The 26,632-nt window shown below is 40.5% G+C and overlaps 1 protein-coding gene across 1 annotated transcript in view; it reads left to right on the top strand.

Moving 5' to 3' along the window:
• The window catches only part of EPSTI1 (epithelial stromal interaction 1), a 51,348-nt gene that overhangs the window by 12,598 nt on the left and 12,118 nt on the right, over positions 1-26,632 (top strand). Inside the window, exons 4-8 of the mRNA XM_009463110.2 lie at positions 3,347-3,420; positions 4,057-4,140; positions 9,824-9,897; positions 21,711-21,804; positions 25,034-25,117. Coding sequence (XP_009461385.1) covers positions 3,347-3,420; positions 4,057-4,140; positions 9,824-9,897; positions 21,711-21,804; positions 25,034-25,117 — 410 coding nt within the window. The remainder of the gene's footprint in view (positions 1-3,346; positions 3,421-4,056; positions 4,141-9,823; positions 9,898-21,710; positions 21,805-25,033; positions 25,118-26,632) is intronic.

Raw genomic sequence — 26,632 nt, 5'->3', positions numbered from 1 at the left:
AACTCCTCTGTGTTAGGGGCTGGTACATGTGCTTTCCTGATGGCTGGCTCCTGAAGAGGCAGAGGTGATCCCTGCAGCTTCAAGCATTTGCAGGCTAAATGTGCATGAGGCTCTGTATTAACAATTTTATAAAAGTAACAACAGAGATAGGTAAATGAAAAACAGGATAAAAAGCTACAGGAACTTAGGTCATGCTGAATTGTGTATGGTAAGATAACCAACCTTTTTTCTAGACAAGTGAGAGGAACCGTAGTGGATCTCTGCAACTGTAACCACTATAAAGCATTCAATTTATTGCTATTTGGGAGTTAGTTTAAAAAAAATTAAAAGACCAAAACCAACCGCAACACACCCCCAGTCTTGTACAGAGAATAGGGCTGCAGGTTGTGCTGAAGCAGGAGGAAGGTTATTAGAAGTGCTTTTCAAGTACCAGTCTTCAGACCTATCTTGTTTTAGTATCTTTCTTTAATGTCTTTGGCACAAAAAGTAAGAGAGAGCTGATGAAACTTGCTGACAAGACAAAACTTGAAAGCACCCTCTGCATAGAACATGATGAGGATACTGCGCAGCAAAAATGGGATGACCTTGAGGAACTGCACTAATAGAAATGGGACAAAATTCTTTCTGACAAAGTGAATGACTATAATGATGCCTTTATGAGTTTTGTAGAACTAGAGCTCCTTTTCCTTCTTTTGGCTGTTGTAGGAGAATTTGGGGTACACAGTGCAGGCTATTGTCTGCTTGACCTGCAAACTAAGTTATTTCTTTGTCATGCTATAAAAGATAAGTTTGGGGTGGTTTACTGTGTATAAAAATAGATACCAGGTGGGAGATGGAGGAGTTTGAACCGACTCCAACCCAGATTTGTTTCTGGGGTCAAGGTGATACTGGTCCCACATGTTTGTTTTGCCCTGCAGCCTGAGTCCCAATTGTTTGCTGTAGTGAATCTACCTGTACAAGTTGGTGTCATGCCCTGTATTCCCACCATCATGTGGCCAGACATGAGTGAGTTCATACATACTAGCTGCTTGTTGCCTGTAAGCAGTTCCTAGAAGACATGCTTCTGCCCCAAGAGGACCACAAAGCTTTTTACTGAAGAAAGGGAAATCTGAAAACAGAAATTTGGTGTGTGGTGTATGCAGAATGTGCTCAGGCTGGCTGTGTGACTGGGCACGTGGTGGCAAACTCGCAGTGACTAAGAGTGTGGGGAGTTTTAACTTCTTTTGGTCCCACTGCGTTTAAAAACTTTCTTGGGAAAGAAGCAAATTAAGAAGAAAAAGAAAAGAAAAGCAAGAAAAAGCTGAAAGAATTCAAGGAGGTTATATGAGCTCTTTAGTCACTGTCTAGCTGCCACTTAGAAAGACCCCTGGAGACTGAGACACATGCACTATGTTCAGTGCCTCTGAAAAGAGGTAAGGTGCAAAGATTATTAGATCTTATCATTCCCACAGGAACAAATTTGGAACAGAAGAGAGCTCAAGGAAAGAGGAAAAAATATAAGTGGCATCTCTAATTTCACAACTGTAGGTAGTCATTAAGGTAAAAAAGTATCCTATATTATTTTCTCAGAGTGATTTTAAGACACTACACATCTAGTCGCAATCACCAGAGAATTCTTAAAGTTTAAGTTTCTTAACACTCGTGCTTTCCATAGGGAAATCTGTAATATCTGAGTGGCAAAATTTCAGGTACCATAGAGGGATAAGAGCAATGAAGGATGCAAGTTCCACCCTCCTCCATAAGCAATGAGTGGAGCAACAAATCATGCCTGATAAATGCAATGGCCTCTTTTTCAATCATATTACATAAAGCCAGTCATGACATACTCTGAATTCAGTGAAACATTTGACACATTACAGCCAAGCCAACTTAAATGAATTAAACCTGGCTGAAAGGCTATAGGCAATGGTTAATAATGATCAGTAAAATACTTGTTTAGAGCCCATGTCCAGCAGTACATGCAGAAACGTACAGTGAACACAAGTGTTAAATGTTGCCAATAAAAGGCTAGAAAGAAAGACAGATCAAGCATCCAAAAGGTTTCAAAACTTGTTTAGTAGCAATTTTATTTCCTGGATGTGGGGATGAGACACGCTACAATGCCAGCTGTATGCTTATTGCTACTGTAAGCTTGTTGCTTGTATGCTGTACGGCCAGTCTTTCTTGTGAACTTAATCTTATGGAGTTATCTGTGTGCATAGGAATGTTTCCACACTTAGGGAATTGATCTCCCATTCACTGAACCTCACAAAAGCACCCAGAGATTAGTTACCTTCTATTAGTAAGTAGAGAAAGCTGTTTTTAGTGAAGGGTGATCCCTCCTGAAAGATCTAGTATAGCTGTTTTACATTTCAGGTACCTCAGGTAGCACAAATTAGTGCAGATATTTCTGTAGAATTAAGAGTCAGACAGTGGAGAACTTCTCAGAAAATCAGTAGGTGAAAATACAGCTCTCATCCTCAAAATGATGTGGAGGCTGCTGCTGTTTTTTCTGTTGTTTTTTGCAACAACTGAGGGAATGAATTACTGGTTTTCCCAAGAAAATACTTTGGAAAATAATAGAGCAGAATAATAGAATCAAACCCACTCCCTCCATCCCTTAAGTCTTATCACTTTCTCTGTGTGGTTGGGTTTTTTCTGTTTGTGGGTTTGGTTTTGGTTTTTTGGGGTTTTTTTGGGTTTGTTTGGTTTTTTTATTGAAGGCTGAACACAATGGCCAGAGGTATAGATGTTCTCTAAAGAGAGCCTGTGCCTTTGGAAAAGTCACCTTCTGCTAGCTGGATAAGAATATGAGGTCTGTGGGAAAAGGCTTTGATTTCTATTTCAGAAAGGGGGTTCTTCCTTGGGCCCCAAGATATTACTTAGAAGATGATAACAGATGATAACATCCCATTAGAGATGGCAGAGACTCCAAGCTTCTAAATTTGATAAAAGAGAAACTTTTTGGCAATAACATTTCCAACTCTGTATGTGTGTGTGACAAACTGAACAAAGGTGGGGAGAGCTGGATCTGAAAATGAAGACTCATCTGCAAAGCGTGACCGATTTTCTGAAAATTGAATAGTTCCTCAGTGAACTGATCATATACTGTAGGAAATATTTGCTGGTAGAGTGGGTGATACAGTTGATGCTCTGTAAATAACAAGCTAGTGCTTTTGACGGATGGATAAAATGATCAAAAAGGTCTCCTGTCTGTTCTCTTTAATGTCAGACAGCTACTGTAATTATGAAAAATTTCCTGTATAGGCATACATCCAATCTGTTATATTGCTCTGTTCTGAAATGACTGGCATTTGAACTTAAAATACTCACACAAAATGCAATTTATACTTTTTTTTTTTTTAAGGTGGAAAGGAATCAGAGTCTCAAGCAAGGCAAAAACAGCAAATGATGCTCATGCAATCTAAATACCAGCAAAAGGTCAGGAAGAATAAATTTGTTTGTTTATTTTAAGAACTCAAAAAAAAAGCTTCTCATGAAGTATTTCATATGGCTATAAAATGAACTCACAGCTGCTTGACGAAAGAAAGTCATGAAACCTGAAGGACGCAGTAGAAAACTAGAAACAAATGTTCTGCACCAAAGAAAATGAGAAATCTGGCTATAAATATGTAGCAACCCGTATTGCAGATCGTATCTAAAATGATAACCAGTACAGTTGTAAAGCCACTTATATGCCTTGCTGTATCTTCCAGCATGCTGCCTACACTTCAACTGATTGATCAATGTACCACCCCATCCAGTGCTTATGTAGAAATGTTGTTCCTGTTATAAAAGGTGTAAATGCTTGTAAGTTATCTATCAGCTGTGTGATTCCTTGCATGGATGCCTACTTATCAGTCCCAGATTTCTCAGTCTTTGTAAAGCCAATATTGGAGTAGCTGGTGCACAGCTTGCTTTATTCAGTGCCTCATTTTAAAAAAAAAATTCTGGAAACTTTATTCAAACACACTTTAGGTTTGAAAGATGTGCAACACAGGAGTCAAATCAAGTTACCTTATGTGTTCTTTGTATACATACATATGTAAAATAATTTTCTATGTTTATGTCATACAGCAAAAGAGAGAAGAATATGTAAAAGCAAAAAAGGCAGCTGAAGAGGCTGAAATCCTGAAAAAGAAAGCAATTCAGAGAGAAAAGGTAAACATGGTTACTGCAGAATTGGAGTCATATAACAAAGTTCATGTCTTGATGCTTGATTTTGCTGGACTACATGGAACAGGCTAATTAAATTAAATGGTAGCCCCGGATTGCATCAAGGAGTTAGGAAATCCAGTCCTCCTTCTCTTTGTAGCTGACTGAAGGATGGTGTTCTTTGGGGCTTGAGCATTCTTTTGGCTCTTCAGAAACTCCAGCCTTTCAGTTGCATCGATCCTGAAGAGTTAGCAGAAAGGGAGAACTCTAGGGTCAGGATTAATGTTGTGTATACAGGTTATATAGTTCACTTTGGCATGAGCTTTCTCTGTAAGACCGGATTGTGGCAGATGGCACAAAGACCTTATAGAAATCCATAATTGCCTGCTGTACACATGGGAAGAATACATGAAAATTCAGCCTGTCATGGTGGAAAAGGCATCCAAACCATGAAAAGGTCAGTGTAGTCTATCTGCATTGTGCTGAGTACACCCTGGAATTCAGATGCCCCTCCAGCCCCTCTGGGGCTTGCACACTCAGCTGGATTGCTAATATGTAAGATCACTTTTCCTTCTGATATTCGCCATATATTGACACCAATGATAGCTCACTTTCAAATCTTCGGTTTTATTTTGCGTTCGGGTTTTCTAGTCATTCTCACAAAACATCTTCTTGTCCTATGTGCTGCATAAACCTTTGTAAAAGTTCATTCCTGTCTCCTTGGTGGAAACCAAGTAGCACTCACTTGAGAATGTAACATGGAATTTAAATGAAAAAAGAAAAGAGGGGGAGCATGATACTGATGTGCACAGTAGTAATGAGAGAAAGGGAGATTTCAAGTTTGCAAGTTTTGTCTCTGCAACAGTAAAAATCATCTGTGCAGAAGCTGAATGCTGAGAGTTAATTAAAAAATCATCGCTACTGGATGGCGTACAAGGGCACGCATAAACAAAAATAGCCTTAATTGCCTCTAGCTAAGGGTTAGTCTGTTCCCAGTCTTTCAGTAGTTAGCATTACTCTTTGGGGATAAGCCCATACGCAGTAGCTCACAGGGGCAATAAATATTATCATGTGAAAACGTCATTAACAGTTACCAGCTCATGTATAGCTCCAGAAGCAGTGATGATAGCAATGGTAGAAAGGGGATTAATTATATTTTATTCAACTATTAAATATATGTTGTTTGCTCGTGGGCATTCAACAAGAAAAATGTCACAAGACTGCTATAATTTATAGTTACACCTAGAAAATATATTGATGTATCAGTTTTGTTTTCATGCTCTTTAATTTCCTTACCTTCACTCCCACCGATTATAAAATCTTTATAGATGTTGTAGATAGTAAAACTGTAACTATCAGTTTCTTCTAAAGGAGAATGCAACATCATGGCAAGCATCTTTGCCAAACAGACTGTTTAATTTGAATAAATAAAAGTATACCCACAAAACAAACAAACAAAACAGAGGAGCATGAAAGGGAACTCTTAATTTGAATTTGTTTATTTGGATTGTCTTCCACAATAGTGATTGAGCTGATGAAGATTTCTGCTTGGAATATGTTTATATATTAAAAATTCAGCTCTGTGTTCAAGAAAAGCATGCTGGAAAGCCACTAAAACTTGTCGATTTGGCCATCTCACCCTGCCTGCAGATGAAAGGCTCCCGAGAGCTGAGGATGACAGGAAAGGGATGCTAAAGAACCGGTACTGTACGACCGACGTTGGGCCCTGGTTACTGCAGGAGAGGAACTTTTTTATTTAAAGTGATAGATTTGTAGACAACTGCACCTGCAGGGCATCAACTGAGAGCATGTCTTTCTGCAAATTCACAAGCCGCCTTTTCTTGCTTGCCAGTCCTTCTTTTGCTTAAGGTTATTATTCATTCAATAAAAACCAAATTGTCTGACAGTCTGAAAGGAGATAATGGCCAGCCAGCTTTATCAGCAGGGGCCCTGAAACTTTCACAGCTGGAGAGCTACTTTGCCAACAAACGTGAATGGTGAAGCCCTGCAGACTAAAGCGTGATGACTAGAACGGGTGCTAATACTCAGCTCAGTTTTTCCTTGATTGTAAGGATGATGTACTGTAAACCAGTGCTGCTTATGAACGTAGGATCTGTTTATGTTGCTGTTTTAATGCTGGTTTTGCAGAGAAAAGCAGTATCTGCTCTCCCGCTATCTTTGTGACCAAAAGAAAACTGGGTGTCTGCCAAAGCAGTACCCAAATGTGGAAAGTCTGCCTTACCATCTGTACGAGTCCACCTGCCTGTCTCTGTCATTCTTTAATTAACCATAAGGTTAGGTGCTGGAATACCAAGGCGCTTGGCATCTATCTTATCTCTCTCCAGCTCCTAGAGAGAAGAAAGAAGGATCCTTCCTCCTCATTCTGTGGTCCACAGGACCAGTTTGTGTGAACTGGTACTCGAGTTTCCACGTGTAGCAGTGAATGGCATTTGGGATCCCATGTGATCCATGTCAGGCAGCTTGTCCTGGGACTGCTTTGATTTGTTCATGGGATAACCCTGGGCTGCATCAGTTTGGATATTCTTCTAAGCTAGTGATCTCTCAGTGGTCACTGAAATAATTTTGGAGCGACTTTTTAACGTTAGCAGGGGAGTCCCTATTTCTGTATTTGTCCTTAGTTCTGAGATGTGTGTCTGATCTGCAGAAAGTGTGGGAGTACATGGGAAGTGGCATTATTATTAGCTCATTAGTAGCAGGCATCTGCAGTTGAGTTTCCTTTGTGCAGCCCTTCACATCACAGATTTTGACCAGACTGCACCATAACTTCCTTTGTGTCTTTTGGGTGAAAAAGCCATCAAAGTTCCCAAGAAAATAAACAACTGGCTGATATTCGGCTTCTTGTTTTTTAAGCTTTCTGCAATTTGTGCTGTACACAAAATAGCATTACTTCAGTGCACTGGATATTTCTGTTTCATGTCATTCAATCTCTGTTCCTGTTACCCTGCCTTTAGCCTTTTCTTGTATATTCTAAATCTTGACTAAATATTAAAAGATTCGGAAGATTTGAAGTGAAAAGGCTCAGTGTAATTCTACTGTGTGCAACTTTCTTTTGCTCTTACATTACGTAGTAACAGTCCTGCCATCTTTAGAAACCATCCGATTTAGAATAAGCTGTAATTTCATTTTATTCTTTATCAAATCATGTGCTCTTTAATTTGACTGTGTTAATCAGCATGAATGGCCTTTTTTTGGGAATTTGTTAAAACCAGGCACTTTACAGACCTTCTGCTAATGCTTTTCAACATGTTTACCTTCAATATCACAGCTGTTCCACTCTTGGCTTTGTTTTTGAAGACCATGCCAAATGTGGAGTACTTTGGCAATGTCTGTTGATAGATTGTCATTAGTTATAGAATGTCCCAGTTCCGTTGCCTGTCATTTGTACGTGTCCTAAGCAGGGGTCCCAGGGTAAACCTCCAGAGTAGAAAATAGTCACACCAGCCACAAGTAAATAATTTCAATATGCTGGAGTTTTCTTCAGGCACCATTCTTGTGGTAGAATAGCTATAGGATATTTCCTTCTTTTTTATCTAGTGGGAGATGGGAGTGATATTGAAGGATCGTATTTATCAAAGTTAATATCACTGTGTTGTTCTAGCTAGGAGCTAGACCACAGCAACTCCGGTGAGCTTTGGATTTGAACTTTCAGGAGCCTTGCAATATGATGGTGGATCCTATGTCAAATGCTTTTTCAGAGGTGAAGTCGTCAGCTTGCAATGATGAGCAGTGGTGGGGAAAAGCCTGAGAGCTGTTACTGGTGTCTTGAGGGTATCAACATCACCTTTGACAATAATAGATGTCATCAGATTTCCTTTCTTCCCCTGTAAATTGTTAAGTTGCACAGATGGGTAGAAGTCTTTTGCCTGAAAAATCATCTCTGGGTGGAGGCGTTAGGAGCAACCAAGATACCCCTTGAAAACTATCAAAATTTACCTGTACTGTGGGGTGATATTCCTTAATTTAGTTTGATTTTTTTTTTTTATTGCATCAGTATTTCATACATTCTACCACTGTCTCAGCATGTCAAATGACTGAGCAATGGGACGTCTTATTCAGAGATTTCTCTTCCTCTTTTTGTTTATTTTCCCATTGCTTTTTTCCAAATAACAACTTTAAGTCATTTGCCTTCCAGCAGTTTATATTGCTGCACAACATAATGTCTCTTTTCCTATCTGCAGACATCTGACAGGATTTTTTTTCTTAATCCAATACATGCCGAGGAGGAATTTGCACTTGTTTTGCAGATCTCTTCCAGACAGTCATTCTTTATCCAATTAAAAAATACCCACCCTGAAATCACTGAAGGCAAAGTAATTGAGTAACTGCCAGTAGAACTGTAATTTTTCTGAAATGTTATTGATTGCAGGACAGGAAGAAAATTATGGGGGTGGGGGTTACAGCCCTGTTCTTAACACCACTTTCCCCCTTACACACACACACACACCCTGTTCTACCTGGCCTTGCACAATACCTCTACCCAGGTACAGTGTCCTCTCCCTGATTTAGGGCTCTGACCAAATGCACCATTCCTACCTACAGATCCCTTCTCATCTCTGCAAGGTATTGCCTGAAATTTCCAGGGCACTTTGTTTAGAGCAATGTCTGGTTGATGGGTTACCAAAGGATTATTTTTTTTCATTTTGAGGGTGGGCAATGAGCAGAGTGACAGTCCGAGGTTGCAGTTTGCTCAACATGCTAGTCGTTGTGAACCTTGGGTGGGAGCTCTTGTCGGAGCATCCCCCCACCAACTGCAGTGTGGGAGCCTGTGCTCAAAATATAGCAGGTCTGAAATCCCGGTTTGGCACTTCTGATTTTTGCTTTTAATACACTGAACTGCCTTTTGACTGCTCTTCCCACTGGACCTACCTGCCTGCATGTCAAAAAAAAAATTTGGTTGGCCTCCTTTTGACTGGAATTTAGCTTGAGCTACATATTGCTGTTGCAGCAAGTTCTCTAGTTTCTGCTTTATTTTAATGTTTTATTCTACTTGAATTTGGGGGATGAGACAGCTTAGATGACCCTTCCTCTGGAAATTATGTGCAATTTTATATTAAAGGACTTAATCACTTGTGTGGTATCCAGATTTCCAGAGGAGTTTTGCGTGTCAAGATTTGGTTGACTCTTACACTGGGCATGGTATCTGAGGCAGAATAACACTGGTTAAGTACAAATGTCTCCCACTTTCATCTGTCTTAGCATGTATTCAACTGACCAGTATCCAATGCTCCTGAAGGCCGCAGATCTGTGTGCAGAGCTATGTGTACTGGTACCACTGTGTTTTCAGTGCTACAAGACTATCATCTGCTTTGGTGCGGTGGTTCGCATCCTCTACTTTCTTACTAGGACCAGCTTTGCACAAGTTATACCAAAAGATGGCCCCAACAGTGCTGTGGCATGAGAACTGTGAAGGCTCGTGAGGCCCTTTGTGAGGATAGGTGGGTCTGCCAGGAGCACAGTGTGGTTTTCTGTTTCAGACTGGTCTCTCAACTAAGAGCTGTTTGGTCATGTCTGAATACTTTTAAATTTGAGATTGGGTCACTTTTATACCCAAGTGCTGCTGTAGTTGTTTTAAAAAACATAATATTGAAATACTTGATTTGAAACAATCAATGTTTGTTTCTGGCTTACTGGAAATCTCAAGTATGCTTTCCTGTTTTTAATGCTGTAGGCAGAGAGACTTGAAGTTAAAAAAAGGCAACAAGAAATGCAAAGAAGAGAGATGCTCCTTGAAGATCAATATTAGTAAGTAAAATTTGAAATTTATTACCTAAAATTTCTCATCTGCTTGTCCTTCTGTTTTTTTTTGTTGTTGTTTTATTTTTATTTATTTGTTTGCTTTTATCTGGTTTGAGGCTCAGGAAGGGTTTGGCTTCTGTTGCTGTTTTTTCACTTTTTGACTTGAAACTTTGGACTTCAGGGCAAGAGGCAATGGGCACAAAGTGAAACACAGGAGGTTCCTCCTGAACATCAGGAAGCATTTTTTTACTGTGAGGGTGACTGAGCATGGGCACAGGTTGCCCAGGGAGGTTGTGGAGTCTCCATCCTTGGAGATATTCAAAAGTTCTGGGCAGCTGGCTCTAGGTGGCCCTCCTTGAGCAGTGGGTTGGACAAGATGACCTCCAGAGGTCCCTTCCAACCTCAACCACTCTGTGATTCTGTGAAATATTCCAAGCCTCCTCCATACCTTATTCTGTGAGAAACTTGGTTCAGTGGATTTCTCTTAGCTTCTCAAAACATACACTTCGAAATGAAAACTGTGAATTATAGAACGACTTTGTGCTTTCTTTCTCTAACTGAATCAATATGTGATCATTCAATCCAAGACTAATTATCAAAACAGGATCTAAATTACATCTCCACGCATTTATTTTAGTGACTAATAAAGAAATCTAACGCACATGGAAATAATGAGGACTTCCTATATTTAGCATAGTCCTACATCTTAAATGTAGAGATCTGCTGTGAAGATCTGTTTCCCAAGAATACCTCCTTAATGTCAGATTTAGATATGGCTTAACTCCTGACATAATTAATTCCATTGGCAGGGAAGTTCCTGCCTTGCCAATTCACTCTACCCTACTTATTTAACTGATCCAAACCGATTCTATCACATAATTAACACACAGTGCTGTTTAGTCGCCTTTACCTTTTTTATCTTTGGCTCCTGAAATTACTCATCTGTGTTCTTAGCATGATTGATTGCTCTTTCCTCCTCTGTGACCTTTAAAGGAGTCACTTTTGTCCCATGCTAGTAGCTCCCGTTCCTTCATCATTTGCCCAGACTCTGTTCTCTAATGTATAGACATTTTAGTGCTTTCCCACTGATCTCAGCCTTTCTTGTCTTTTTCCTTTTATTTCTTCCCATTTGGCTTTAGGCACAGCTCTTTCCTTAAATACATTGCCAATATTTGTCTCTAGATATTGGTATTTTGCCTGCTATTTGTCCTCTGTTTGCCCCAGTGTGGATTTCCCCCACACACACCTTGATTCCTCAGGATTTCTGAAGACCCTGCACAGCTTTAGATCTCTGCCTTTTACTGACAGACTAGACACCTTCATGCTCTTTGAGCCTAACTCAACAACCACCTCATCAGATCTTTTCAGTGCAAGGTCCTCAGTTATTGGACTTGCTTTGTCCTGAGGGGATTGTCAGGGTTCTTATCTTCCCATTTAATTTATTTTTTTGTCTTAAGGCTTATTCAGTTATGAACAGAGACATATCTCTTCCTTTTCCGCACCTTCCCTGTCTGTATCTTTTTTTTTCCTAGGGTGAAATGAATTCTGCTGATCAGCACTTTTTCCATTAAAAGTAAGCTTGATTCTGTCAAAAGCAGGCCTAAACCCTCTGAAACACCTTCATGTGGGCAGTCGGTTGGTCCCCAGGTGGTGCAGGAGTTCAGGCTGCCTGGACATTGAGAATGAGACTGGCTGGCAGCCCTTCTGTCCGCTGATTTAGGAAAGCCTTGTGAGCATTCAGCTGGTGTCATCTTAGGAAACCAAACTGACTGATACAACTGAAGGTAAAGATGGACTGTTGAGCTCCATTGCTTGAGATCATGTTCAACTGTGAAAAGATTATTTGTATGTACTATGTATTGAACATACACCAGGAGGGCCCTGTAGATACTGCGCCTGGAGGAAGTGAGCTGAAAACCTACCTACAGTGAATGCAATTTTGGTTAAGCAAAAACCTCCCATGCTGTATAGAGTGGCACTAGTGCCTTCTCTGGTCTGAAGGAATCCTCTGGTGGGCAGAGGAAGAGGAGTCTTTACCACTGGATGTTGTTGAGATTGCATTGCTAAGATACATTAGCATTATGGAGCACAACATCTAGGAGTAATGGAAAGATACTGTGCGACATCTCAGGTCTTGTAAAGTAACTCCATTGAAGTACTGCTGGTTATTAGAGACATGTTCGCCTAAAAGTGCTTGGTATTTAAAGACGTGCTTTTGCCTACTACACAAAAATGAGCGACTCATTACTTCCATCATCTAAGATCCTATGTCTAGAGGTGAAGAGAACAAATATGAGGTTGTGCCCCTTTCCTTGCTGTCTCTGCTAGAGTATTTTGATCTCCTTCCCTGCTTGCTGGGAGCGGGGGGAAGGAAGGTCACGCGCTGCATATAAAGCAATGACCTCTGCAAAGTCATAGGCTGTGGAGCATTTCAAAAGATAAGCTGCCTTGTTAGTCCATCCTCTGTAAGCATCTGTAGCTGCAACATCACGATTTTCCTGAGGAGATCAATGCCTACCAGCAGTCTCATTAGCTGGGAAACCTTTTAAAATTGATCACCACCTCTAGCTGTATCAGCCTCCGCAGGGAACAGCCCAATCAGTACCTCTCCTGTATGAAGTGCCGCTTCTATTTGATAAGGAAGGGCACTTAAGATTCTCATGTCATTAACATACCCTGACAATAAAGTATGATGTTGCCCAGAAGTTCATTGTTCTGATTAAATTCCTGTTGCTATTAAAAACAAGAACTTCTCACTGAAACCCCCTTTCAAAGGGTGTAACACAAAGTAAGTGAATGCCAAAAGGAAGAATTGTCTGCAACCTTGTCCGCTGTCTGCAGAATACAGTTATTTCCTATCTCTTGAAAGCCTTGTTAGCTTCTTTGTGTACAACCGGCCCTTGAAAGTCAACTGTGTCTGTTATTACAGTTGCTTGAGTATGTGTTTTTGTCTTGTGAGAACGAGGTCTAGACACGCATGCAGAGTGCTGTGGAAAAGTCTGCAAGCCTCTCTCTTTTGGGATCAGCAGCTCCTCTGACTGTTGTAGTTTAAGCACCATGCAGCCACTCGCTCACTCCCCTCCTCAGTGGGATGGGGGAGAGAATCAGAAGGGTAAAAGTGAGAAACCTCGTGGGTTGAGATAAAGACAGTTTCATAGGTAAAGCAAAAGCCACACACGCAAGCAAAGCAAAACAAGGAATTCATTCACTACTTCCCATCGGCAGGCAGGTGTTCAGCCGTCTCCAGGAAAGCAGGGCTCCATCACACGTAACGATTACTTGGGAAGACAAATGCCGTCACTCTGAACGTCCTCCCCTTCCTCTTTCTTCCCCCAGCTTTATATGCTGAGCATGACGTCATATGGTATGGAATAGCCCTTGGGCCAGTCTGGGTCAGCTTTCCTGGCTGTGCCCCCTCCCAGCTTCTTGTGCACCTGGCAGAGCATGGGAAGCTGAAGAGTCCTTGACTAGTGTAAGCACCACTTAGCAACAACTAAAACATCAGTGTGTTATCAACATTATTCTCATCCTAAATCCAAACCACAGCACTATACCAGCTACTAAGAAGAAACTTAACTCTATCCCAGCTGAAACCAGGACATGAGTGAGGTGGACTCAAGCTCTGTTAGGTGACTAAAATGGACAAAACTCAGAAGGTATCTCCTGAGGTAGCTGTGTATAAAAATCCTGAAGAGCACCCAGGAGCAGACTTTGGGCTGGGGGAGTTGCTGCATGGCAGGATTGCTATGGTTTGTACTAGCAGAGGAGAAGCACTTGAGGGATTTATTTGTGATAGCATTGCTGTGGTTCTGCCTCTGCAGATGCCAGATGTAGAAAAGGAGTATGGGTGCACTTTTCTACTAGAAACTACTTATACATGAAATGGAGTCCTTCCTTCTGATTAGTGGTGTTTTGGATGCACTTTACATTGATGGCCTGTGGTAGAGACTGCGTTTCTGTCAGAGTGCGTTAAAAGGTAATGAATGCTTGTGTAGTCCATAGTTTGCAATTGCTAATCCTTGTGAGGAAAGGACTGAATGTCTGTCTTTTCAAATGGGAATGAAAAAAGGTTAGATGGCTGGCCCAGGGCTTTTCAGGACATCCCTCTTTAGTTAGGACACAAAAATTGTCATTTAAACAGTAATGAGGGATGGCTACCTCATGACTTGCTTTTCTCTATGGTTGTATGAATCCGTGCCTAAACTGTAGCATGTCTCACCATATGGTTTTAGCCCAGCTCTCTAGTAAGGTGCTTTTATTTAATTTGGATTCGACTTCCTGGAAACTGTAGCATTGGATGTGGTCCACTGCTTTTCTAAGAGCCATCTACCTATTTATGTAATGGGAAAAGCAGTCTAGGACATAGGGTTACTTTTTAATAGTACATGATGGCTGTTGTATCACTTCATCCTTCCCTTTGTTACATATTTGTGCCTCTGTTTTTGTGAAAGTTGTACTCCCGTAAAAATTCCTGGCACTGCTGCACTTGAGTACATGTGTGCACTCAATATATTCTGCTCAGAATTTGGAGCTGGAAACAGAATTTGCCAGAGTGCCTCTAAGTACATATTCCAAACATGATGCAGGAGGTTCACCAAACCAAGCTGATATACACTTGCCTGCCAAAGCAGTTTTCTCAAAAGTCATAAAATGCAAGAAAATAAAACCTGAATCAAAACAGAATTTTTCTTTATTTATCTATTTTTACAGGATAAATACTAGTGTCCTTGCCAGTTTTCAGTCCCCTATGATGTGTGGTTCAAACAGCAGGCTGGTAACAAATTTTCCCCACAGAAGTGCAAATGTAAACCTGACCAGACTTTTAAATATAGGTTGCTAGAGAGAATGAAAGAGGGCTCGCACAAAAAGGGTTTGCAGCCTTGAGAATCTTTTGTTTGCTTCTTTTCACCACAATGGTCTTCGTTTTGTTCATTTGCTCCTGATTATTTTAAGCGTTGTCAATTATTTAGCTAACAGGCAGAAAACTAGGCTTTTATAGACATCCAAAGGGACTCTCTTGAGTGTAATAATGAAGGCAGTTTATTGAACGCCTGTGAGGTTGCTTTCTAATTGTACGCATTAATCTGCCCATGCAAGCTGGCTGAAAATATAGAAGCAGATTGCACATGCAGATGGAGCACACAGAATGGAAGATCTATGCAATAGACTTATACAAAACTGCATTTTCCTTAAAACTGGGCTTATGCTTATTACTTCAGATAATAAATGAAACTTGATGTCTAAAATAACTTCCAAGAATGTTGGATGAGTTGGTGGGAGGAAAACAAAAAAAGCAAGTGGGTTGACAGGAAAGATTAGCTTTGGGTGTGGGTGGGAAGTGATGAAAATAATTCTGCTGAGAAACTTGCCTTTTTTTTTTTTTTTAAACCTATTTTTATACTTTCTTGAAGCCTTATACCTAAAATGAACTAGTGCCACATTTTTTGTTCTTATCCCCAAGAACAGGAACACATGCTCAAGAACTTGCAGACAAGAAAGCCTACCAGCCAGAGATAGCACAGTTTTGATCACTATCATGACATTTGTCCAAGTCCTTCTTAGTATGCTTGTGCATTACTCCCAGTGAAGTCTGCGATTACTGCATTAAGCTTGGTATGTGGCTACTGGAAGGATTTGTGCTGGAAAGCAAGTGAACTAAATACCCAGAGGATGGCCTTTATTCCCAGTAAAGAGCAATGCAGAAGAGCCATCAACATCATAGAGGAATTTAATGGGTTAATTATTTAACTTTGTAATTTTTCACCTTATAGCTTCCAGCAAAAGATGAATCCCACACCCACGCACACACCAAAAAATGGACATGAGTTCACGCTGACATCTTTGCACATGGCTTATGTTTTGTTTTTTCTTCTTATCCAAAAGTGGTCTCTGTCCTGCAGGTGTGGGTTAGAGTCGAGGTACAGGAAAACCAGAATCCAGGTAGAGTTGAGGGCATGTTTGTTGCTGACAGATGGAGATGTTTTTAACACCTTGCCCCTTGTCATGGCCCAGCTGTGGGAAACATGGCAGTTGCTTGTAGCCTTCTGAACTTATTTAAACTTTGTAACTTCTTGCTGTGGTAAATCTCTGCAAAGGTGAGGGGATGTGAGAGGAGGCATGTATAACTGTATACCAGCAAAAGCCATTGGTGTCCCCACTCAGGCTACTTGCAACTTTCTTATGGCTTAATTTTGAAATATGTACCTTTGGTGGGACTCTTTTCACAAATGGTATTATCAGCCCCTGTCCTGGTTTCGGCTGGGATAGAGTTAAGTTTCTTCTTAGTAGCTGGTATAGTGCTGTGGTTTGGATTTAGGATGAGAACAATGTTGATAACACACTGATGTTTTAGTTGTTGCTAAGTAGTGCTTACACCAGTCAAGGACTCTTCAGCTTCCCATGCTCTGCCAGGTGCACAAGAAGCTGGGAGGGGGCACAGCCAGGAAAGCTGACCCAGACTGGCCCAAGGGCTATTCCATACCATATGACGTCATGCTCAGCATATAAAGCTGGGGGAAGAAGAAGGAAGGGGGGGGCATTTGGACTGATGGCGTTTGTCTTCCCAAGTAACTGTTACGCGTGATGGAGCCCTGTTTTCCTGGGCTGAACGATGGGAAGTAGTGAATGAATTCCTTGTTTTGCTTTGCTTGTGTGTGTGGCTTTTGCTTTACCTGTGAAACTGTCACTGTCTTTATCTCAACCCACGAGGTTTCTCACTTTTACCCTTCTGATTCTCTCCCCCATCCCACTGAGGAGGGGAATGCGCGAGCAGCTGCATGGTGCTTTAGTTGCTGGCTGGGGTTAAACCATGACAGCCCCTCAGCTTCATTCCCACTTTAGTAAATGATTTTCATTAGTGAAAATCCCAACTGCACCTCCCTTTGCAGTCTCTTTCTCCATCTCCCAACATAGAATCTATGGCAAACCTGCATAAATGGACAGCAATCACATTGACCTTTGTGTCGACTTCTGGAATTTCTTCTATTTTATCATTTGATTTTGTTAGGCCATGTGACAGAGGAGCAGCAATGGCCATAGTACCAGCCAGCCTGGCCTGTGGGTCATAGCAAATGCCTGACCAGGATGCATATGGCAATGCACAAAGGAGAGACCTCACTGAGGAAGTAACAAGGGCATTAGTAAGAACACACCCACCATGGACCTCACTGAAATGAAGGGCATCTTTTCTTGTGGGTAGGCTTTGGTAGTGTTAAGCAACTGATCTTAATTTCTGCAAAAGTTGAGGAAGTTGTTACGCTTAGCCAATTAAATATGTTGAAGTGGGGAGAACTGTAGATATGCTTGCTGGTGCTGCAAAATGATGTGTCTTGAATGAAATTCAGGTTTGTTTTTTGGTTTCGTTTTTGAGAGGGGGAGTCCTGCTATTGTTTAAAAACCATCATGAAACTTCTGGGCAGATGTGTGAAACTAACATTATGTATGCATTATGCATGGTTCTTAGTTTTTCAGCTGAACTGGAAGAAAATGGTGAAATATCATTTTAGCATTGCTTACTGGCAATGAATTTGGAAGCTGATGTGTCCATGTCATTCAGCACTACATGCTACTTCTGTTGTCTTAGCGACTACTCATGTTGTCACCTCTCTGAAATGGCTATAATGATTTACCTGGCTTGGGATTCTTTATTTTTATTTTTTATTACTGTTTTTGAATGGCTCTTAGCATACTTGTGGACATTCATAGAGCAGAATTGTAATGCTGGAGATCCTGCAGCTTGAGAAAACAAGGAGTTCAGGAGCTGTCTTGTTTTCAGTAGTAATAAGAGTGGCCATTATCTTTTAAAAATTGTCAAGAGAAATAAATAGATTTATGATATATGCAAAAGTATTGTGCTGCCTTTTTTTCAAAAGCACTGGCATAAAAGCAAGTATATTTTTCTGTATCCTGGCATTTCAATATCCATCAATTAAAGCAAAAGAATTAACTGCCACTGGTTTCATTGGGAAGGAGTAATGAAGATTACTAGCAGCCTTTTTAATTGATGCATTTTTAATGTTAGTCTGTAAAACAGACTTAAAGACAGGAACTTTGTGTAGGCAGAAAAATTATTTTCTTTACATCTTTGTTCTGAGAGGAATACAGTCTCAAATGAAAAGCTTAGCAAGTGGTGCTGTGCAACTCTTGAGTGGAGGAAGATGCTGGGGCCTGAGTCCATATCCTTATTCATGTCCCTACAGATTAACCCTTTTCAGAATTGGGTCTTCTGTTGGCCTTGTAGATGTGACAGGAGTTAAGACCAAATGACACATAAAGTTAAAGGCCTTATTCTGCCCAGGATTTTAGACCTCACGTCCTGCAACGAGATCAGTTGTGGATCTTCAGATCTTCCACAGTTGCGTGCTGGAGTCAACTGTGGAGCTTTCTGCTTCTTGGCTGTCAAGGCTGGTGACCCCATTAGAGCATGGGAACTCCTACCTAGGCCAGAGGAACCTAGGTTCGCTTCTTGTCTCACCTCAGTGGGAATGTGGGCAGCACACACATTTAGCCCCAAACAATAAGAAATGTGTGTGGATTCTCTGATCTACAAGTAGCTTGTAGTGCAGGGTGCCAACTCTAAATCCCTAAATTACACCATTCTCAGTGGAACACCTGGCAAATTCATGTTTCTGCATTTTACATGCATTTGTTGAGCTTCAACTATATGCTTTTACTTAACAGCTTTTAAGAAAGGACTCTGCCTGAAGAATAGTTGTGAAATGTAAAGCTATATATTCGAGGACCCACAGAAAGCATCTGCAACATGGACTGACTTCCACAGTCATGCCCCATCCCCTGCTAGCATGTTACTCGATTCTGGCAGCAGAGTCAGTATTTTCCCATGACAACTCTTAAGAGTTTTTCAGCCCGGTATTGTACTTCACTCCCCCGTGACTGCATCTGTACTAGTAAATTAAACACTGTCAATCACTGTCACTTTTGAGGCCAAAAGGCCTGAGACTGCCTATTTCCATTGCTAGCAAACTTTTTTACCTCCCAAAATGGGACGGTTACATCCAAAATGCCTGTTGGGAGTTACTTGTGGTTGATATTCATTCCTGGACAGGAGCCAGGAGTTATTTGGGAAAGTGCTATTTGGAACAGGTCAAAACTATTCCAGGAACAGTTACCACAATATAGATGGCTGAGTTCCCATCTAAGAGTATTGCCTGGTGCTATTAAACGTACCAGTATGGAAGTAGCCTATTTAATTAGCAGAGCAAAAGGCGTGTTCCCATTGGTGTAATGGGAAATGGGGCTACCAAGAAAGACAAAATACACTTATAAGATCATTCCAGCTTAAGCAGTGCTTCTGAACAGCTCTCTCTCCTTCAGCCTGATGCTTAGGGGTAGTCAGAGCTCAGGTTACCAGCCTGTTAGGAGGGTGCCATCTTCTTGGTTTGTCTAAATTTTGGATATCCTTTCACCTAGCTATTTTTGAAGGGTATCAGGATGCTGCTGTATTCAAATTAATTTCTTCAGCTCATGCTCTTCTTTCTTCAATATTAATTAGTTTAGAGGAACACATTTTATTAGCATCTTTGATTAGCCCTTGAAGTTTTAGCAAGCGAGTGAGATGTTGCTCCAGCTGTCTGAATGTGGAACACCTATGGACACTTTGATATGCTGATTTCCTTCTGGAGATTATGCTTTCCTCTCTGGAACATTAATTGAACTGTCGTCTCTCCGACTTCCCCCTTTCCCTGCAGCATGGCTTATGCTATGTTCTGCATTGTTATGACTATATGTTTAATATTATGAAAAATACCATGCAGACAATATTTTGACAGTCTGGCAACTCCAGATGCATTGCTGGGTTTCCACAGAGATGATACGCAACGAATTAACATACATGACTGACTTGATTGAGTCTGTCTTTAGTCAGGTTTGGAAACCTGAGTCCCTTTCTTGTGATAGAGACACTTTATTAATGTATTACTTAATTTGGTGTAGCAGGGTGTTTTCTGTATTCAAAGGCATTGCGCAGTCTTGCTGAGAAACTTTATTTGCTTCCACTCTTGTAATCATCTTTTCTAATACTGAAACTGAGTTAGCTTTTCATCTACCGGTGTGCTGATCCGTGAAATGCAGTGTCTTAACCCTCTACCCCATTTTTATGCAAATAACGAGAACTTCCACATACCCCATGTCATTCTTTTGCCATCCGTAAAACATTATGACATCCAGGTATACCCCCAAGTTGCCAGATATTTCTCTGCAGAGCTTCAACCTTCTCAAATATATTCCAGACTTTCTGTAGGAGTTCTTAGTCTTTCTGGTGTAGAAATAAATTGTTATTTTAGTGATTTTAGCATAGGTAGAGAAACGCAAAATCTGCAATTTAAAACTTCAAGTGCCCAAAATTGTTCTGTGCAATCTCACCTCTCAATCACTCATCTTTCAGGGAAAAAATGCATGCGCCTAACGCTTGGGTACGAAGACTATTAATTTATTTAACCTTAATATACAAGTGCTTTGTAGATCAGGGAATCTTATGCTTCACTTGGTTCTTTCTGTATTGTGGGTTGGCTGGGGTCCATGTTAACTGCCCAGGTAATGGAGGAAAGGGAGTGAACTGGGAATGCTGAGACTCTAAAAGCGTGGCTTGCTACAGCTTGAGCAAGTACTCTGTACCTGAAGTGGTAGCATCGTTTTGCATTGTGTAGAGTAGCAGAGAAGAACTTGTGGGTTCTTGTTCTTTTTCCCCAATTCTCCTCAATATACCCACTGAATCGCAGGACATTTTCCAAAAATGCATCTACTTGCCATTTCAGATCATGGAGTGAAAGATAAAAATGCACTTGGCAGTCTGTTTCAGAAGTTAGTCATCATCACTTTTTGGCCGTCAAGGCTTTTTCTCCAAGGTTGTTAACTGTCTTTGGTAGTGGCATCTTCCCCCCCACAGAGCTAGCTTGTTCCCCTGTTAGCAGTGTAAATCCTTGTGTTGAATGCCTCTTGAAGCACTCTTTCTGCTCTCACTTCAGTACTTTCATGCTTTCCAAAGCTGTATACAAAAATAAAATTGCCTGTCTCCTCTAACTCTATGCCTTTGAGTGAGAAAAGACTTGAATAGATCTGCCTGGGACTGCAGGTTAGGAAATGGATTCCTGATCGTGGCACTGAAACTCCTATTCTTAACATTTGTTTGCATTGTTGCTTGTGGCTTTCTTTAACTGTACTTGGTTGAAACTGTGAGCAAAGTGATGCTACTTTGAAAATCTGGTTTGTAAGGGATGCTATTGGAAAAATAAAATTGCCCTTGCCAGAGTAAGAAATGACAATGTTGTGCAATTCTGCTTCAACTAAAGACAAGCATTTTTTTTTCAGTACTACAAAATGCTTCAAAGTCTTTCTGTTTGGTTAAGTAATCTGTTATAAGGCTGCATTGTATTAACCATGAAGGAAAATTCCTTAAAGTAATCTTTTAAATTACTTATCTGAGATTTATAGATCTGGTGGAAGGATTTGCAACAATTCAGTGAAGCAGTTGCATCCTGATGAAGTCCAATGGTATGTGAGTCTGTGTTTTAGGAGCTTCATAATGAGGAAAGAAAGCATAGCCACTGTAGATCCCAAATATGCAAATGACAATAGTCATTTGCTTAAAAATTCCTCCCAGCAAATGTCTTATCCACAATGTAGGTTCTGTATCCTCTGTCCCATTTCATTCTGTCTGTCTCCATAACCTTTTGTTCTACCTGTGATGTTTTTCAGTAGTCACATGATAAAATGTCTAGGCTAGATTCCAAGGGTGGAATAAAAAGCTGTATTTATTTTTATGGAAGCACTAACAATTCTATTTGGATTGGATTTCTTCGTAGCAAAACCAATGAATTATTGAACAGATTGGACTTGGGTTTGCCAAAGAGTGATTCCTGTCAGATTGCTAATCGTGGCCCAGAATCTACAGCATGGGTAAGCAAAACCATGGCATGTGCTCTATTTTCTGTCAGCTTTCCAGGTGCTGTCAATAGTGTAATATTAGAATATTCTAATTGAGCTTGATTGCCTAGACATAGCTCAGTGAGTACCAAGGAGTCTTTCTGGGTGAATGAGATTGCCTGCATTGTCTCTTACACACTGGCAGAGTATCCTACATAGTAGGGGATTGCCTTTATTACTCACAGATCTCTCTCTGATAAATAAGAGCTAGATTTATATTCTAAGGTCAGATCAGAATCTTAAATGTGCTCTGTACCCATCTGTTGGTGGCAAGCTTTTATGAAATCTCAACTAGTTCATGTCAGTGAATGCTTTACTGCTTTGAAAACCTAGTCAGAAGAGAAGCTTATTTCTCACTGCATCCTAAAAGTGATTCCATAGGCTGCTTGGGGACTTTGTCCCAGTTTGAATGAGTCCAGTAAGTATCAATGTAATTAGAAAATAGATAAAGTATTGCTTAAGTTTCATTATTCTAATTGCTTCAAAAAGCCTCTTTCACATATGATTAGTCTCTTGGTGTCTAAACCAAGGTTTCCTACTGATGTAAAAACTTGCGGTGAGGAATATCAACACTGAGACAGAAGTATTGCCCCTTTAGGGAGGTTTGTAATTGGGGGAAGACAGAGCAGGCAGCCAAGTGGACAGAAACTGTTGTTACAAGCAATAGTCCTTAGTCAGCAGAAATTTGAAGTATCCAATCTGGGCAGCCCTCTGTTGTATACAACCTTGAATACCAACAGTTGAGAAAGGGAGAGAAAGATTTACCTCCATATTTCCTCAGAAGCCTTGGAAATGTGCAAGACCCTCCCATTATAGAAATTACTATAAACAGAATATATGACAGCTCTGTCTTGTCTCTAGTACCTCTTCCTGGTTTTCATTGCCTGAAAAAGGAAGGTGATATTGAAAATAGGTTCCTTTCCCCTTTGATTCCTTGGGTCATTTTGTGTCTCTGAAAACCGTAAAGACATTTAGCATATGTGGGCAGATATATAGCTTGAAGGAGCCAACTTCTGCCTAGCAATGCTGGGCAGAAGGTCAGTTGCAGGAGAGTGGCTTTCAGACTGGCTTTTGTAGTCCTGGGCAGACAAGCAAGATGAAGGACTATGGAAAGGGAGAAAAGATGTCTTGAAATGACTTCGACCTCTCTCTTGAAGCATCTGATGCTCCAAACAGTGGGGAGCTTACTCTTTGGTAGGGAAGACCCAGCTCTGCAGACTTCCGTATGATGTGAACACTGAACTGCAAAGACAAGTGAGCTCATGTCCCCAGGACTGACTTGGATTTCAGCATTTTGGTGTGGTGTCTTAATATCTGTACAGAAGTGGGTGGATGCCTGAAGGAACACTGAATTCTTTCAGGTGTGCAGGTCCTACTTTTAGCTTTTGCCTTCTACTTCACCTGCCTATGTGTGCCTTTCTTGTTCCAGTTTTTGAGGGGTTTCTTAATAAGTTATGCCAAATTACATACCATAGTTCATCTTTGGCTTCACTAGTATCCAAGCAGATAAAATACATAGTTTTTCCGTGCTGTTCTTTAATACTAGCCGATATTATACATGGGTTTTTTATGGCAGCATTTCTATAACTTTGTGAATCAATTAATCACTTGCTTATAATGCAGCAATGCAGTTAGCAAAATGTCTTCCCAGCCAACTTGGATGAGGTACGGTCTATAGGCATACGCATAGCCTGTGCTCTGTGTGAGGAATTTGAAGCATGTAACCAATATATTGTTACCTAAATAAACTTGGTATAGTACCAAAATGCTAAACCAGTGGGAAAACTTGAACTCTAATTTTGATGTTATCTTAAACCTGTCCTTTGTCTAGAGTAACTAAAAAATTCAGGAACAATGTATTTGAAATAGTGAAGTGTCATAAGCTTAGGAAGTGCCTGACATACATGCTAAAAGAGGGACATATATATATGTGATTTTTAAATTTAAAATTCATGTTCTAGAAAAAATTTGGGACAGTGTAATGTTGATTGATTTTTTCACATTATTTCTTTGATAGTGATATTAATTTAGCACACCTAGCTCAAATATCAGTGTCAAATGTTACTTGATGTGCATGAACAAATTTAACCTCTTTGGAGTGACACTGTCATTGGTGACTTTTTTGGCCCGCTTATTTAATCAAGCTCATAATTAATTTTAATCCTCTATTTCAAAGTGTTACAAATCCTGTGTAGATTTTTATTGTCTTCCAACTTGATTAACATACACTCCACACAATTCTCCAAGCCATTATGGAGAGTAATGAATAATATTGGACCCAGAATGAGTCTCCCTGGACACATGTAACAACTCCTCCCAGCTCAAAATTGAGCTGTTAATAATTGCTTTCTCTATTCAGTCTTTTTAGCAAATTATGTGCCTGTTGTTTTAATGGTGTCATTCCACATGCATATATCAAGTTTCGAGAACATTGTGTAGACCTGCAACAGATTCCTCACTAAAGTCAAACCTGCACACTTCTTGTATTAAATTATACTGGCTCATTATTTAGTGTGCTACACTATGTCCCTGATCAAAGACTTTACAGTATAAGTCCCTGTGTATAAGATCCTAAGGATCCTATAAGATCCTAATGGTAGGCTGGCTCTTTGCTAACAACATCAATTTGTGAAAGTCCAGGGCTAGTTATTGTAATGAAAGCCTAATGCACAGTTGAATACATTATTCATGATGTGTAGTTCAGATTTTCAGTTCTCTTGGCTGCCCCACAAATAATGTAGCAGACTTGATCTCTCAGCTTCTGTTGCCCTACCTCCACAAATGCCTTTCCACAAATAATCCCCGGTTCCCCTCTGTTACCAGACCTCTGTTCTGCTTTGTTATCTTGGTAATATTTTCAGTACTTTTCTTTCTTCCCAGAATACCCATCTCACTATCATATATCCTGATTGTGTTTTCTGACTGCTCAAGGTATCTTTACGCTTGCCACTGGGACATGGAGTAGCATGTGCTATGGCTGCCTGGTTGTGATGTGCAGATTCAGCCAAACCAAATGACTGAGAGGCTTTAGACCAGTTCTTGTTTAAATTCTACTCCTGAGACTAATCTGTTTTTTAAGTAACTGGAATCATTCAACCATTTCTCTTTTGTTAATTACCTGTATAACAATTTGGGAATAAGGTTTGGGATTTTGGACCCCCTCTCCCCACACCAATATGTTTATATTCTCTGCTGAGAATAGACAAGAAGCCATACTTATAAGCAAGCTCTTCGAGAGGATGAAAACAGAAGATTAGAGGAAATGAAGCAAAAACAACGGAGGAAGGTAATTATACATTAACAGTTTGCATATTGTATCATTTTTGCATGCTGTGAAACCAATTAAATACATTGATTACTTGTAGCCTACGCACAGAGCTTCTCTTTAGCAAAAGTAAGTCAGTCACTGTTTTCAAATATTATGAGAGAGATGAGCCAAGCCGTAAAATTTGGACAGGGACAGGACAATTATCTTCTGTGTTCAAGGCTATTTGCATCTGGATGACTAGCTCCTCTTCGCCTCCTCATTTGAACAATTGTGCAGAGCATTTTTTGACCATGGCATCCAATTTCATAGGCTAAGAACACCAATTTCCTCTCTTTCAGGCAGAAGTAATCTTACTGAGATATTCATGACAGTCTCAGACTGAATAGTCTCTTTCTAGACAATCGAGGCCCGTGTGCCCTGCCTTCCCAAATGGGGATGTAGAAGTACTCAGATTTGCTGTTAAGTCTGTATGCTTCCCTGTTCCCTTGCTAACCACCTAAATGAAGAGTTTTGAATTGTCTAAAAATCAGGCATGCCGTAACTGCAAGTTTGAACTCCATCTTCTGCATATGCGGCACACATTGCCTGAAATTTGTCTGAACCACTGTAGTCCCTCTGGCATAGATTTGGGTACCATATCCACATAAAGTCCATCTACACAAGGCGATGGCACTGTGCTAGGTTATCTGTCTTGGCTCCAAGTCTGACTGTGCAAGTATGGGGAGGGCAGCATTTGAAAATCAGGAAATAGCCTCAAGCTGCGCCAGGGGAGGTTTAGGTTAGACATTAGGAAAAACTTCTTCACCGAAAGGGTGGTCAAGCATTGGAACAGGCTACCCAGAGAAGCAGTTGAGTCTCCATCCCTATTTAAAGAACGGATAGATGTGGTGCTCGAGGACATGGTATAGATGGACTTGGCAGTGATAGGTTAATGGTTGGACTTGATGATCTTAAGGGTCTTTTCCAACCTTAACAATTCTATGATTCTATGATTCTGTATTAGTAAATAATTCGAAAACATATTAGCAAATACTGAGCTTCTTGCTATGCCTCTGCTATTGCTAACATCTAAATTAATGCTAAACTACTTCCCCAGTAGCAGAATCTTAGCGCAACAAATTCCATGCAGTGAGTTTCTACTAGAGCTGGACAAGTGACTCAGCCCCTCTCACGGATACCTTTCTTGAAATGTTGGGGATAAGTGTCCTCATTTCATAGTATTCTAGCAACCAGGATGATGGAAAGAAAAGGTGGGGAAAAAGGGAAGCTCTTAATTGCTTTCCCATCAGCTGTATGCTTATTCCCAGGAACTATACAGAGGAAAAAATTTTTGAAAGCCAGTCCTGATGAGTGTAAGGCTGGTAGCTGTTGTATTCTTTACATTGATTCTTCCATAGAGAAAATAACTACAGATGTGAATTAGCATGCCCCTACTTTGAGTCTGGATTACGGGACTCATGTAGAGCTTTAGACTCTTTCCTGATTTCCACAGATTACTGAGAAGGCATTGGCTGCTTTTAAGGCTGCTCTTGT

This window comes from Nipponia nippon, unplaced genomic scaffold (genome assembly GCF_047370975.1).
Source record: "Nipponia nippon isolate SJK-2023a ecotype South Korea unplaced genomic scaffold, ASM4737097v1 scaffold_2, whole genome shotgun sequence".
Lineage (NCBI taxonomy): Eukaryota > Metazoa > Chordata > Aves > Pelecaniformes > Threskiornithidae > Nipponia > Nipponia nippon.
This window is presented reverse-complemented; position numbering and strand designations above follow the sequence as displayed.